The sequence below is a fragment of the Lissotriton helveticus genome, chromosome 10, assembly GCF_964261635.1.
Source record: "Lissotriton helveticus chromosome 10, aLisHel1.1, whole genome shotgun sequence".
NCBI lineage: Eukaryota > Metazoa > Chordata > Amphibia > Caudata > Salamandridae > Lissotriton > Lissotriton helveticus.
This window is the reverse complement of record NC_136071.1, coordinates 197,097,890-197,114,648: the sequence shown is the minus strand read 5'-3', so window position 1 is coordinate 197,114,648 and position 16,759 is coordinate 197,097,890. Positions and strand designations below refer to the sequence as shown.

The following is a 16,759-nucleotide window of genomic DNA, read 5'->3' as shown; positions in this document are numbered from 1 at the left end:
ATCTCTATATACATAGGGAAGGGGTAAGACTGGATATACTCTAAAAGTCACATAGGAAGGGCAGAGAGCAACGCAGACTACTACATATTCTAGTGATTAGAGCTATCTCTGTATACATAGGGAAGGGATACACATGGATATAAACATAGGCAACTAGTCGTTAGAGTTATCTCTATATACATAGGGAGGGGATACACATGGATATACTCTAAGAGTCACATAGAAATGGAAGAGAGCACAACGGTCTACTGCATATACTAGTGATTAGAGTTATCTCTATATACATAGGGAGGGGATACACATGGATATACTCTAAGAGTCACCTAGAAATGGAAGAGAGCACAACGGTCTACTGCATATACTAGTGATTAGAGTTATCTCTATATACATAGGGAGGGGATACACATGGATATACTCTAAGAGTCACCTAGAAATGGAAGAGAGCACAACGGTCTACTGCATATACTAGTGATTAGAGTTATCTCTATATACATAGGGAGGGATATGACTGGATATACTCTAAGGCACAAAGGGAGGGTGGGAGGGATGCAAGGGTAAGGAGAGAAGGGAAAGCAGAATCAACCACGGGGATAAGGGGTTAAAGGTCGACGGAAAGGAAGGAGGGCTAGTTTTCAGAAAAACTGTCCGAAAACAGCAGCAAGGTGTCGGCCAGGACGGAACAAGAAGTCAATAAGTCCAGGAGAGCGGCATGTTAGTAGGCGTGACCTTAAGCTGCGCACGCGCACTGCTTCACAATGTTCTCGTCTGTCCTTTGTCCTGGCCGCTATCTTGCGCAGGGTGATCGGCCTCTGATTGGGTTCTGGAGTCCGGTTGTGGAGCCAGAACGGGAAGGAAACCGGGAGCGGTGAGAGGGAGCGGGGGGAGCGGGGGGCTTGTATGGCGGTGGTCTCTGTATGTGTGTGTGTGTGTGCGTGCGTGCGTGTGTGTAGGTGCGCTCCTGTGTGTGTGCGGGGGGGGCCGCCGGTGAGTCGTGGAAGTAGGGGGGGTGCGCGCGCGCGTGTGTGTGTGTGTGTGTGCCTTCCTGCCTGCGTGTGCATGTGTGTATGTCTGTGTTCAGGGAATCTGTGGCAGGGGACGTGCACAGCGCCGGGCTGGGCGTGCGCGTTCGCGCACCCAAATCCAAGCTCCTAACACCGTTTTGTCCCTCATTCCCCCGAGTTAGGTAACTAAAAGACTCCCAGCTGGACGCATCCTTCGGATGCAGTTACAGCGAGCCCTAAAAAGGGAAAAATTCTTGAGATACTTTGAAACTAGCCCATTGTTGCTTTGATAATGTATTAACGACTTCAGGATTCTTAAAGGAAAAGAACATGGTGGGTTTCGTCTAATCTGATACTGCATTCCAGCTACTCTGTATGAAAAACGTCCACAGGGTTGGTGTAAGAAATTTTGAGAAAACAAAGTGTTTATGTTGCAGTGAGCCTGCCCACCAGGGCTGGGATGACTTTACTGGTGACCAGGGCTCGAGTCGGGGTACCACGGGTGTACGGCGTCCCCCCACGTATTTCCAGAGTCTAATGTGCGTGCTTGTTCACGGCCGTAGTGACACCTCCTTTGATCTGTAAAATACAGTACACATGAAGTGTCTCAGCTGTATGTCACGCACTGGCTTCTCTGATGCAATCGCATCTAAGGGGTGAGCGAGGGGAGGCAATGAGTCTGATGGTGCAAGCCACCTTTCGTGACGTCACTTCCTGTTGTGACGTCAGCGTCGCCCCACTTCTTTTTTTTAGAACTTGTGTACTGCTAGTGACCCTTGGGATGTTCAATGTGTGATGTCTCTAGTCCCATGAGAGGGAGAGCAAAAGTAAATTTGGCGCACATCGGCTGTGCCATTATCGGAATTAAAGGAATAGTAGACGGTGGCGGTTGCTAGTATGTTTGGGGCAACAGCACAACAGGTGAAGCCAGGATTCTCTGCTGTAGTTGCATAATCTGCAAGATGTTGCCTCATCCCATCTCGCCCAGGCAGGGTTGAGATCCATAATTGATAGGGCGAAGAGCTAATAAAACGAATTTACCTGTGTTCATGGTCTGTGAAAGCTTGCTGGAAGTACTCTGGTGTGTAAGAGGTGTCCAGTGTCTCAAAGATAGAACTGCGACAGAGCCTTTCGATGTCTTGCCCGGATGAGGTTTTCATAGCCTGCCCATTCACTTCTTTTTTTATTTACTATTATATGGCTCATTAGAAGAAAACATAAGGCTTTAAAAGAAATGAAACATGTTTGGGATTCAGCTATCAACTTGTGTACATTAAATAAACGAATATGGACAGAAAAGATAACAAAAAAGGAATCATTCTTTCGATTGGTTGAACGACCTTTAAGTGTGTGTTAGGATTTTGTTTCTTGCTGCAAATTCATGACCTTCTCCATGAGTTGGGGACATTAATACCATCTGGGTAAAATTGTTATGTTCAGGGTTGAATTGGGATTGGAAATCGACCCGGGCACGCAAAAAAAGTGGCTCACATTTGCATATTGCCTTTCCGCAAAACACTGCTTCGGCGCAGTTTTATACACACCTGAAAACAAGTGAGGCCACTTCTGCTCAGGCCCCCTGCCCCCGCTCAGTATGCAAACATTAATTGGCCAGCCCAGGGAGAGAAAGGTAGTGACACCTCTGCCTGTTGATAAAAGGGAGGTAATGGAAGCCTCCAGAAAGGCCACTCCGGGCCCCACTGGGCCGCTGGCGACATCTGAACACTCCAGAACCAGCCCAAATCGGCCCCCAAGGCTGCCAAAAAAGCAGCCCACAGCTGAAACTTCGATACTGGCCCCTCGTCCTTTGCCAGAGTGCCCGCCTTACCAATCCGACCCTAGTTATGTTGTTAAATGCCCAAAAGGGATCTCAATTTTCACTGCCTGTCACCGCCGGGAAAACCCTGGTGGTTAGGGGTAGTGAAAACTGCTAAATGCCATGGCAAGGGAAGTATTTCATTTCTTATTTTCAAAAGGAAAAACCGCCTTCAGATTTCAAAAGGAAAAACCCGCTTTCAGATTTTCTTTTTGAAAATAAAAAAGAATACATTTTTTCGATGCAGGGCGCCGTCATGTTGACAGAGCCCAGGAGCAGACTGTAAAAAGCATTCACAAGAACCCCACTCACTGTGGTTCCTGCCAATGCTTTATAAATGACCACCTGCTTGGGGGTCATTCATAAATGTGGTGGGCGGTACTTCATCCAAGGTGATGGAGTAATTTACTCTGGTGGTATAACGGGCTGCCCGCCAGGATATAAATAAGGTCCTTTGTATTATTTCAACTAGATATCCTGACATTAACACTGTTGTGCAAATCTGTGTCCTTATTTTTTGTAATTATGCACAGTCACATGGGTGGGAGGGTTGCTGTGATTTTTAGTAGTCAAAACATTCCTGCCAGCATGGATGCTCACTGAAACATTTTTTCTAGAAGGGAATTTTTCTGGAACACTCACTCTTCACTCCCTCCTTGTGAATACTGGATTGGTCTTTTGCTAAACGCTACGCAGCAGGTATTTGTAAAGTTTTCAACTTTTTCTAGAAAACATGTAACACAGCATTTGCTTAGTCTCCATCAATTTATGATAAAGAGAAGTGAAGTAAGAGGATAGCATAGCATGGTGTGCTGTGTGGGACTCATGAAGCAAAAAATGGACTGCGCCCGTCATTTATGCAATTTACAACAATTTAGTGTACTCCACTATGCACTGTTATCCCAGAAATGCATGATCTTTTAGTTCGCTGGATAAAAATATCAAGAAAGGGAGGGTGAGCCTTCTTCTACAATGGTCTCAGATTACGGTACAGGCTCCCTCTTGACATCATAAGCATAAAGATCAGTTCCTCTCTCAACTGAGCTTCTAAACCTATCTCTATAGTTATAACGTCTGGCAGTATGAATCCCTAATGCGTTCCCAAGATTACTGTCCTCTACCTTGTTAAGTAGCATTAGCAACATGCAACGGTGTCATGCAAAGTTCACTTCTCCTTCATCACAGCCATATGCGATTGAATTTCTGCTTAGGTGACCACAATTAACTATTAGCAACTATGTTATTGGTTACTTTATTGATCTAGAGCATTGATACTCAAAGTACGGCCAGGGAGGCGCAGTCGGACCTCCTGACCTTTACATGCGGCTGCTTGGTCAACAGCAGCACTGGGCTGCTATTTACTCGACTCAGCACTAACAATAACAAAATGTTAAATAAGCAGGCAAGCATTTATTCAAAGGTTAATTGGAGTTAAAGAAAGGAAGTAGCTAGGGAGCCCTTCACTGCTTAACTTTAGGAACACCTTCATTTTTAAAGACATTTTGCAGCAAAAGTGTAAAAATATGACAAAGTCTCTTCAAAATTCAAAAAGTGTATTTCATTAGCACGCAGAACCTTTTCACCTTAGCAAATCAGATTATATCAGCGCATAGAGAAGTATGATTTAAAAGTGATTGTTTTAAAACATGAATTTAGAAACATTAATTCTTCCATTCCCATCCTTACAACAAAGTCAATAGTGAACTTAGAGGCAAATGAGTTGTTATGTGCACTCTTTGAACAATATTATGGTTTAGTACACCAAACACAGGCGAAGGTTTTGCACAAAGCACATCCTGAAGTCATGTATTTCAAGGTCTTCATTTATGTGATATTGAACAAAAAGGAGGGAAAGTGAAATAAAACAATTGCTTAGGATCACACAATTTGTGTGTAATGTTGGGACACCGGAATTAATACCAGGTTTTCTAGTTTCACATTGTTCAATTCAGCCATTAGATGTATATGCTTTGCTACCCCTGCACCCACCGTACTGCCGCTCCACTGGGGTTAATGGTACCCACAGACAAAACTTTTGCCTCTTGAGAAAATGTTTGAGAGCACCCATAATTTAGAGCATCATCTAATCATCAAAGGACCAACTTGTGTAAAAGGACCTACTAGGGGTATTCCATATAATAACAATATCAACATCTCTGTCCAAACTGTTTCATTGCTTGTTAGGTGGAATCATTTTTTATCTCGTTTTGGCTCTTTACCAATTTTAATGACACTTGAGGTTTCCACCATCTAGTCAGGATTGTGTTTACCTCCTTTCCAAGTATATTAAGTCTAAAATAGCCCAAAGGAGGGAAACCCCAAACAAAATTTTCTTCTGCTTCCTTATTCTCTTTGGCGCTAATATAAATGAATAAGAGGGCTGAAAATAAATTGTTAAACCAGGAACATTCATAAGGCACAGAAATCTACAATTTGGGCTAAACGATTGGCTGTCATTAACTAGTTGTTTCAATTTTGAAGTTGTATTACTCCTTTGTTTTATTTCTCACTTAGTTTGTTTTTCACTTTGAAATGCTATGTTTTATTTTTTTTCTGTTCGCATTTTGGTCAGATGTACATATCAGTGTGGTGCTAGTTCACAGTTTTGTCTGGGTGGGAGAACTCAAAGCTCTCTTTTCTGGCAGATGAATTTTGGCTTTATATATTCATCCAGAAATGCATTTTAGACACACATGTGGTTATGTTTATGAGACTGTTTGTGCATTCCATTTTCAGGTATGTCTGGGGGTCAATCGAGCAGTCTGTATGTTCATCAGGGTGATCTCTCTTTCTTGGTCAACATCACATCTACTGATGGTCTTGTACTGTGGTTGTATCCTTGCGGTAACTTTGAGTTGCCTGTTTATCCGCGTTCCTAGAACTTTGACTTAAATTAGGCAGGATGAGGTTAACTGGCAGTTGAACAGATTGTTGAAATCCAAAGTTGTTTATTTAGGAGGGTAGACCTTCAAAACCTTTTTTATGTGCTCAAGGGCCATATTGTGGTGTAAGGATGCAATTGTGATTTCTGATAATGCTCAGTTGAAGGTGAGTATTGACTCTTTGGTGCACCTGGCAACAAATAGTTTTGTTATTAGGGTGACAGTGGTGTAAACTTCCTACTTCAGACAAGACTACACTTTAGCCTTAGATGACAGATCTAAAGCAGAGAGGAGAAGACTCGTGAAAATTTTTTCCTTGTCAGTGCTAGCAGAGAGTTGTAGAAGTGCCTTTTGACATATGCTGATATGCAGAGTGAATATGTACACGTGCAAATGCCCCAGCACAAAATGGGTGCTCGGGGACAGATAATCAGTGTTGCAGGCGCATCTCGCTGCGTTCATTATTCACGTAGGAATGCAGTATGATGAGTAGCGGCCCTTGCAGGTAAGCGCGGTGAGACGGTGGGGCCGGGTTGGGGGGGGGGGGGGGATTCGACAGACGACCACAAGGGAAAATTAAATAAATAAATAATTTTTCCTCATCGTCGTCTGTCTAAATCCCACCCCACCCGGCCCCACTGCTTTTATATGCATGGGCCGCGGCTGAGTATGATGTGTGCCTGCTGTATAACACATTCCATTGTGCTAGTGTGTTGTGGTGCAGGACTGGTGCACAGATGTGAGTAAAACTCACAGCAGACTGAAATATCTCCTGCTACCATTGCAGGCCCAGTTTACTCCACCGCTTATGGGCTGCAGACTACAACATTACATTTCTACTCCTCACTTAGGGGTAGAAATATAATTCCATGGAGTCGTAGCAAGGCCTTTTGATGTGAGCCGCTCCAAAAGGTGATGTCGGTGAAGGGTCCAGAGAATTCACAAACTGACAGGCTCCTCTTACTGACCCCCACTTGGCTCATGTGATATAAGGTATTCAAAAGCATATTATTCCCTGCTCACTGCTATACTATGCTAGCAGAACTAGAAGGAAAATTTGAGGTGGCCTAGTCCCAACCCTGCCCGTGAAAACCATGTTCCTCGAGGCACCTGCTTCCTTTAATACCCGATGTATGAAAGCATGCAGTACTTTGGACTCCATAATACTGCATGTAGGCAGTGTAGTAGTAACACTTGTTACTGACCAAGAGGCAAGTCTTTGCCTTCTCAGTACAAAACCCTAGTTAGAGGCCCTACAGTACTTCTCAAGAACCATGATGGCCAGAACACATGCCAGAAACGAGTCAGTGGTTGTGCAATGCATTGCTTTGCGTATGGGTAAATGATAGTATGACTAAGCCTTCCAGCAGCCCTTTGACTTCAACAGGACCTTACGTCTTCAAGATTTCTATTTGCCAGTTCAACAGGCTGATGAAATTGTCACTGGTTGGCACAATGGGAAGGAATGTGGTACATTTGGATTAATAGTTTACCTGCTTTGGCTGCATAAGCGGTGCCATAACACTGCCTGTCTCCGCCTTCTTCTGAAGGTAGAGGTAATAAAATACAAGATAATAAGAGGTTACTTTGGATGGGAAACATTCAAATATGCTTGCTATATAGTATTATTGTATTAAGTGTATTTCAGAGGACTTCCAGCCTTTCAAATAGTACTGAGCAGCCCTATCACTGTATTACCTGATTGTTAGGGGATATTTAGCAGATGAGTAAATTAAATTGAAGCGTGTTCTGATCAATGATCTTGTTTTCCTTTACAGTCCAAGACCACCAATTCCTTTGTCCCTGTTGTTAGAAGATGAAGAAGCAGCCTTGATTATTCAGTCTTTCTGGAGAGGTTATAAGGTATGAGCCATCAACAATGTTTCCTGTGCAGTAGACTACTGTACATCATCTAAAGCCTGGTGTGGGAGACTTTGGGTAATGATCAATTACTTGATCGATTACTTGACTTGACATAACTACATACATATTATTTGGCATTGATATAGTATTCCCAGTGGATAGGTGTAGCGTATTGTGCAGCATATGTGCACCACAACAATATTTTGGTCTTCTACCTGGTCCTCTTTGCACCTCTCAATTTCAGCTCTCGATTTATGATGTGGGGATTTACTGCTTGGTGGTGGTTTGACAGTTGTCACACCAATGAAGGTATGGGATTAGTGCAGAGGTTTGCTGCCCATTTTAACACCTAAAATATGATTACCTTATCACAGCTGTGACTTCAGGTGCTCTTTTCAACCTAAAACAATGCATTTTTAGGTCTCGCCTGTCGATGCGCATGCGCATCGAGCAAGCGAGACTATAGGGGCTCATCGACTCTTTATCTAACTTGCAAGGAATCGTGGCGATTCCTTGCAGTGCCCGTGACTTTTAAGCTCAATGCGCATGTGCATTGAGCTTAAAAGCGCGTGCACAGCCGCCCGCATTCCTCCGACACCTTTGAAGTGAAGCTTAGCTTCACTTCAAAGGCCCGGCTTCTTCACACCCACATGCCGCTCTGCCCCGCTCCGCCCCCTCCCCTGAGTCATCCTGCCTGCCCTCGACGTTCCCCCCGCCCCCTCCCGCCACGCAATGCCGAGAGCTTGTTGTTAAAAAGCTGTTCTTAGTGCCTGCGTTGTGCCGAAGGCTGCCTCTCAGACACGGAGTCTAATGTCACCATGCCACGGCACCGAGTCCTAATGAGCTCTCGCTGGCCCTCATCCACCGGTCCCTCGTCTCCCTGCCGTGGTATGCTCTAAGCACGCAGAGGGGAGGGCCTTACTGCACCTCTAATCTGTCACACTCCCGGGGCTTGTAATTGATGTAGGTTTGTAGAGGATCTAATTCTAGCTCTCGGCTTTCGGGGTTTACCAATTAAACTGCAATAGCCCGTGCAGAAACTGCTGGTGATGCGTTAAGATTCCCATCTGATGTTTAAACAGTTTGCCAGTGCACTGCCATGAAAGGGAATCTGTTTTTAAAATGTAAGCAAGGTCAGGAGCAGGCAAGAGCTCCGGGAGTTTACATATTTTACCCCAATAAGGCACGGAGATCAGTATCCAGCTGTCCTCCCTACTCTCCTGTTCGTTTACGGGCTTCCCTCCTTCCTGTAATATTACAAACTCACCTCCTCTGCGTTCACAGGGTGCCCTCCTCCGTCCTCCTTTACATGTGTACAAGTACTGATTTCCTGTACAGATGCATGTTTGCATTTCCTATATATACTAATGTACTCTAATCGTAATGATCCACCAGCCTCGCTCGTCACCCTCTATACTTTCATGTGCTTACCACCTCTTCTATACATTCACACGCTTCTCCTCTACTTTTGCAGGCTATGCCCTCTTCTGTATACTTACAGTCAACCCTCCTAATATACCTTGGCACGAGTCTCTTTTCTACTGTACATTTGCAGGCTTTCCTTCTCCCCTGTACACTCACATTCATCCCCACTTATTCCCTCCAGTACGTTCCCAGGCCTCTCTGCTATAAATGTATGTATTTCCCGTCCTCTCAAGAACCCTCTTATGCTTCCGTCTTTGCTGTTACATTAACACGCCTTCCCCCACTGTCTGTACATTATCGTGCTACTCTTCTGTACATTAACGTTTCCCTTCTCTTCGGTACATACACATGTTGTTCTCATCTCTCCTCCTGTACATTTACATGCGTTGGCCCTTTCCTCTAAATGTAATTCTTCTCTGTGCATATGTGTATGGATTGGCATTTTAAAGCGCAAAGTTAACTAGGAAACAATAGAGTGCTATACATCACTTCAGGGAATAGGTAAAGGGTCTTGTATATCAAATTGGGATTAAAAAATACAATGCACATATTGCATTTCTGTTTTTTGGGAGGTACAGGGAGATTAAGTAATTTGTCCTGAATTGCACAATGTTAAATCAAGCGCCGGGGCCGGAATTCAAACCTGGGTCCCCAAATCCCAAAGTTGGCAGCTGTAACAGCTAAGTCACATCTCCTACCTTTATTCATTTACAAACCCTCACTCACCCTCACCCTCACTCACCCTCAACCCCTCAGCATCACACTCACTCACCCTCACCCTCACTCACCCTCAACCCCTCACCTACCCTCACCCTCAACCACTCACCCTCACCCTCACTCACCCTCAACACCTCACTCGCCCTCACCCTCACTAACCCTCAACACCTCAACCTCAACCCCTCACCCTCACTCACCCTCACCCACCCTCACTCACCCTCACTCTCACTCACCCTCAACCCCTCACCCTCACTCACCCTCACTCACCCTCAACCCCTCACCCTCACCCACCCTCAACCCCTCACCCTAACTCACACTCACCCTCACTCACCCTCACCCTCACTCACCCTCACTCACCCTCACTCTCACTCACCCTCACTCACCCTCACTCTCACTCACCCTCAACCCCTCACTCACCCTCACTCACTCACCCTCACTCACCCTCACCCACCCTCACCCACCCTCACTCTCACTCACCCTCACCCTCACTCACACTCAACCCCTCACCCTCACACAGTGCAATAGGTCTCGGAGCATTTGAGTTAGAGCTTTTACATTTGTTTATGGCTTTTTTTCTTTGTAATTCTTTAGCATTGCCTACAGGAAACAAAAATGCTAAAGATTTACAAAAAAAAACCATAAACAATTCTAAAAGCACTAACTCTAATGCTGCGAGACCTATTGCATTTCCAATGCTTGTTTTTTCTTGCCATGTTTGTTGGGTGTAAGGTAAATTGTGAAGCTAACAGACTCAAGTGCCTGAATTATGTATTATGGATTGTGAGAAGTGTGAGTCTCACCAGCTAGCCTTATTCTGTTGCTGTATATTCAATCTTAGTTTGCATTTATACTCTCAATTGAAAGTTTTTTCAGTTTTTTTTCTGAATATCAATGTAGAAAAACCTTGAAATTATTTATTTCAGGATTTTAACACTGACGTGCACTTTTTCCCATTTGGATATTTAAAGACTGCCTGCTTCTACCTCATGGGAATCAATATATGACATTAGACTGGTCCCTTGGATATGCATAGAGAGTTACAAATCGGTGATTCTGCCGAATGTGCTAGAAAATGGCAGGTGGATAGATGGATTAAGAGAGGCTTGTTTCATTAAAAACAATGATATATTGTTCTTTGCTGAGCTGAATAGGGTTGTTAATCGTATGTCCTGCGGCTGCAACAATAAGTCTCTGCACATTTTATGATGCGTTGTAGTTTCTATAAAGTACCTAGGAAACATTATATTCTCCCTTTACCGAAAAAGGCTAATTTTACTCAGGTTCGCCCCGCACTTGCAAATGCTTTCGGTAGACATTATTCTTAACATTCTTTTTTTTTTAAGTCGCTGTTAGGTTGAGAAACAGCTGTGAATAAACCCCCTTGGAGAGTAGGACATTCTTCATCTTTTATATCTTTTTAGGACCTTTTTAACTGTGTATTTATTCTATGTATTTATTTATTTATTTTTTTGAAGGTTTTTTTATTGGTATTTTCACATTACAAATATATGACAATTAACATGTATCATCACTTCACGGTTGTACTCACAGGGGCCCTCGTCATTAAGTTTTGGTTGCAGGTTTTTTGTGGGGCATACAATTTGAGGGTAGCTGCCTGCGCTTTCTAGCACTTCTAAACATTTAACATAAAACATGTAGGTATTTGCGATTGTTCTAGGTTCTAATAGGTTCAACACATAACACAAAACATATAGGTACTGGCGCTTGTTAATTGTTGATATCGAGGATGATTTACTTTTATGGTATTTATTTCAAAGACTCATTAAAGTTTATATTGGTTGATTGATTGAATTTGTTGCAAGTAAGAAGATGGGATTTGTTGCGATTATGTGGTCAAAAGCAATCCTGTCCCAGAATCAAAGTCGAAATCTCTTTTGCAGAAAAAGAAAACTGAATTAAGCTAACCTGACCTGTGAGAAGGAGGGGAAACACATACATTCAGAATGGGGAAACGCGATAAGGCATTTCCAAGTTAGAGTTACTTTGTGATGAATCTTCATGGTCGAAAGGAGACAGTTGGTTCCAGGGTCTAAATGTGTGAGCAGAGAGAGTGCAATACATCTCGCAAAAGGAGCGCAAGTGGCAGGTGCAATAAAAAATGTGCAGTGAAAAGTAATTTTGTTCTTAATGGGAACAATGGAACAATGAGTTAAGGGTCAGAATTTACCACTTTCACACCGAATGGGCCGCATCAGATTTTTTCAGTGGTCCTCTCCAGGATTTTGTCTTCTTCAACTTTTCTTCAGGCATCCATCTTAAATTTGTGCAACTTAGAGATACGGTGTGGCTTTGGTGGGAAGAACACCGTGTGGCAACTGTGTATGTACGTTTCTATGTATGTATTTAGGGATACTTGGACAGTGTGAACCTAGCCAGGAAGCAACAGAGCAATAAATAATGGGTAAGAGCCCAGTGATATAAACCAAGATTGAGGCAGGTAACAGGTGAGCTCTGTCAAAGCTTTCTGCCTCAGTGAATAACAGTGAATTGTGTGCGAATGGGTGCAGAAGGTAAAGCTCTTTTCATGGTGTGATTGGATTAGAAGACGATAATGCAGGAAGCACACTGCCTGAGATTGCAGCACAACTTCCTACTACACACTAATAAGGCAAAATGAAGCTCCACTCTTTGTTGTGTTTTTCTAGAATGTGGTTCTAATGGATACTTCTTCCAGCAGATTCCTCACCTTATGGACGGTCCTTCCAGGCTTCCGATTGATACAGAACACTTTCTCACCAATGACTCTCCAGTCCACCCATCTTAAAAAACGCAGCGGCAGCCGTGACTCTGCCTCTGGATTACATTAGGCTCTAACCAGTACGCTGGTGTCAGTTCTTGTTTTTCGGCACCTCATTGACGTGGTTTGGAGGTCTCTATGTCTGCGTCTCACTTATAAATTCCTCAGCTTTAGAAAGCTACTATGTCAAAAGTCTCCAAAAATGACCTTAGACTTTAAGCCTTGCAGACGGTGACTGTCCCTTTCGGACTCACACACAAACTGTATGTAATGTCTGGAGTCAGGGCCGGACTGGGAACCACAACCGGCCCTGGCAAAGTGCTCGGCCGCCCCCTCCCCACTGGGGGGAGGGTTGGAGGTGCCGCCGAGCTCTTTTCCGGGGCCGGTTTTCGGCCGATTTTGTTACAGGGCCGATTTTGCAGCTATGCTGCAAAATCGGCCCTGTAACAAAAACGGCCCCCAGGGGCCCAAAACCGGCCCCCACCCGTGCGGCGCACCGGGGGATTGCCCGGTGCCCGCTATGGCCAGTCTGGCCCTGTCTGGAGTAAGGACAGGAAACTGTGGCCTGCGACTTATGCACCTCCGTACGCGTGAAAGCCGTCAGGCAGTGGGAAAACAGATTATTTTTTACTTTGACCCGCAGGATCTATATCCATAATGTAAGTCACCTTCTAAGGGATGTTCTCATAAGAGCGCATCCCACACAAAAAAAACACCAAAAGTGGCATTGTAAAGAGAAGTGTTCTCCTTCGAATAAACAGTCCCATTCCTGGGACCACTTATAGTTTGAATACCATTCCCAGACACCAAATTCTTACTTGACAACGGGCCACTCCAAGGCATTTAAGACGATGAGACTAGAGAGTCTTGGTTGTCGGCCAAAGTAGCGCAGGTCAAAGCCTTCTGGCTAGTGATACTGGATCTTTTCAGAATGACTCCACAACCCCCTTTGCAGTTCCTGCATGCTTGCGGACTCCGGTGGCTCACACTCCAATGCCTTCTGAAGACATGCCTCTACAGTCTTAAGGCAACGTTGAAACAAGCTACAATGCCATCCTCTTTTTCTTTAGTACCAATTTCAAAGCTGATGACAACAACATCAATTGAGTCAGCTCTGGTGCCAACCAAGCACATGATATGGGAAAGTATCATCTGTGAGTCAAAGGGAAGGTCAAGGCTATTTTTAATGATGAACGTAATTATAAGTTCCTCATCAGAGCTCAAAGATTTGGCCCATTGGAGGAGATTTTTCAATTCAAATGCTTGGCTATAAAGACTATGAATGGACAGAGGATTAAGACTCCGAGAATGATCACCTCCTGGCATCCTACAGTACTTATGCTGGCATCTACTTGGACTTGGGATTGAAAAATGCCTGTGGCCTAGCTATTTCTCCATAAGGAGTTATTTCATACCACTCTGGTCCTGCCTCAGAGGATGTCTCCTCTTTTACAACAGTTGTTCAGAAGGCAGCAGAGGCAATGCATCTGATATTCTGATAGAAATCATGCAGTCCTCCACAACTCTCCTAGAGCCTATACTGTCTTAAAAGGAGAAACCCTTTTCTAGCCGGCAGCCCATGGGCAATTTGTTAGATGCCATAGTCCCCACCCCCTCGGGTGACCTGCACATTTTGTACTCTGACTCGTCACTGGAGATTCTGGTTGTTCAAAAATTGCCTTAAAAGTAGCACCCTAATGCCTTTCTCACTGCTTCCCTGGATAATGAATCCATGTAACCTTGGGTTGCCAAGGTTTAGCCTCTGACAAATTGGTTCACTGCACAGCTATTGCTACTTACCTTTTAGGCCAGTATTTCAATGCTTCATGGTAAATGGCAAAATTGGTCACTATCAGCCAACCAGATGATATGGAGAAGCCAGTCTCTGACCTGGTGAGTGATGAACAAGATGCATCAAAAATGTGGGTGGTTCCAGTCAAATCTCATATCTCTTTCTCAACTATTCACAGAGAAGGCCAACTCCTTCTTAGAGAGCGGCCTCTACTGCAAAAACAATTTTCAACAACAGTTTAGGGTGTTTTGTGGTTAATAATTGGCAGATGTGTCAGTCCATACAACCATCACAGCAACAATATTGCTTCATTTGCAGTAGGGATGTCATGGAGTGGAGTGTCATCGCGTACAGTCTAATTGCAGAGAGCAAATCTATAGAAAGCCAATGGCTGTCTCTGCAATGCATTCCTACTCTATCAGTAGTGTTTTCCTCCCTTCCTTTTAATTTTGGGATAGTGTAACTGCATTTTTCTGTTCATACCATGGGTACTGTTAAATTATTTTGCACTGACTGGAGTCTGTATTAATATATTCTGAGGTGGTGACCTGATGCTCACAAAAGAGATGGACTGCAGGTGTGACGTGTTTCCTCTTTTTCCTACTCTATAACAGTGCCTTTTGGTTTAATGCAAGGCTCCTTTGCGGTTAAAACCTAAATATTTAATGTATAAGATGCATATTCATTAAGGAGGTATTTCCTATTAACACAGTTAACACATTCAATACAAATGCTAATATGGCAATTATGAAAAGAAAATACCAACATTGCTACTTTTTTTTTATCAAGATGGTTCTTGTCTGTAAACATCTGTCTGGCAAATACTAGACTGGCATTTTCACTTGTATTTGTTGAAATACTTTCTTTCTGCAAACATTTCCTGAAAAGAGGTTTTTCTTCTACACCTCTGTATCAAAACAGACATCTCATACATATGCAATAGACATGTGAGAGAAAGGTATTTTGCATAACATTTTTGCAGACAAAATTGTCTCTTGGCTTGTGATGAATTATACATCACATTTTCTTTGTCCCAGCAACATATGCAGAATTTGTTATACTACACCAGTTGACAGATTGGATCCATTTCCCCGTCTTCTTGTATCTGTGCTTTTAATAGCTCCATTCAAGTTTTCAAAAATCCTAATTTCCCTTATTAAAGATAACAGTGCACAATACGATTGTACGACTGCAAACGCTGGTGGTGAATTTGGCTAATGACATTATAGAGAGCAAATCTACAGAACGGCAACAAAATTATGGATGAACAGTGGTTTGACGCAGTAAACAACAAGGGACCTGTTAAATATGGGGTTATGACTTCAAACAAATTGATTTCATTTAATATATTGGGAACTTTTTCCCTTACCCTTCCGAGAACTTCACTGCAAAAATACTCTTACATGTTATGTTGGTAATTTATGTAACATTGACCAAATTCTCTTGACAAAGTGAAATAAATAGATCCAAATATGTTAACAGAGCATGATTGTGGTACAAGTATGGAAACAACCAGGTTTCAAACTCTTAATACATTTCTGGAGCCTCCACTCCTGCCAAATGGAGAGGGGTAGAGTTTTCCAGAGTCTGGCTTCAACCACAGAAAAAGCTTCACACCTAGGTTCTGGCTAATCTGAATTTTCATATGCTAATCTGATCTAGAAGCCCAGAAGTGTGATTGTCAAAGGATGGACTTTCAATGTAAATCAGAGAAAGCCATGAACATATTAGTTTGTGGTTATTAATGCACCCAGCAGGTGATTTCACTGGAAAACCCACGGTGTCCTTTCTAACTATATCAAATTTGAGGATCAAGCCACCTAATGGACACTTAATTAATTTCCCTCGCCTACACCGTAAATCCTCTGCTTAGTGGGTAGATTAGCCCTTTGCAGCATGCAGTAACCGTTGAACACTGTGAAACCTACATTTCTTTAAATTTGGTAAATGTAAAAGATTTAAGTTAAAACTAAGGACCGCCGGTTTAGATCTCAACCACAGTGATGCAGCCTTTGATTGGTATTAGGAGGATATAATGGACTCTAATTGCAATAGGTCTATTCAGTTTATCTTCTAATGCTGCAAGAAGTGGAATTGAAGTGCATTACCCTAAATATAGGTTCATTGGTGAACTGTGCAATACAACTGGGAATGAGCTTCACCTACATCAGAAGTGTCCGGGGATCATACCCTCCTGAGTGGTTTAGTTTGACTTGTATTTTGTGCCTTGCTCATGACCAGGCTGAACCGGCCTCCTCAAAAGAATTTTGCATTGCATTGTAATTGGTCATGGATTTTAGTTTACTCAATTAAAAACTGTAATAATGGAATGGTAAATGCTTAAGCAATTTTCTTGCTTAGTGTGAGTAGAATTTCACTCACCCATTGCTCAAATAATCTGATTAAACTAGCACTTGGGTAGGCATAGTATAGTTGCTGGTAGATTTAGGGTGTTTCACTGGGATTGATTACCCCTACATTTGCGGTGCCCTGTAGTCCCTTTTG

The 16,759-nt window shown here is 43.3% G+C and overlaps 1 protein-coding gene across 3 annotated transcripts in view; it reads left to right on the top strand.

The window, feature by feature from the left end:
• IQCK (IQ motif containing K) overlaps nt 1–16,759 on the top strand; it is a 632,757-nt gene that overhangs the window by 346,528 nt on the left and 269,470 nt on the right. For all 3 annotated transcript variants that reach the window (XM_078665098.1, XM_078665097.1, XM_078665096.1), the window contains exon 11: nt 7,478–7,562. In XM_078665098.1, the coding sequence (XP_078521224.1) occupies nt 7,478–7,562 (85 nt within the window). The remainder of the gene's footprint in view (nt 1–7,477; nt 7,563–16,759) is intronic.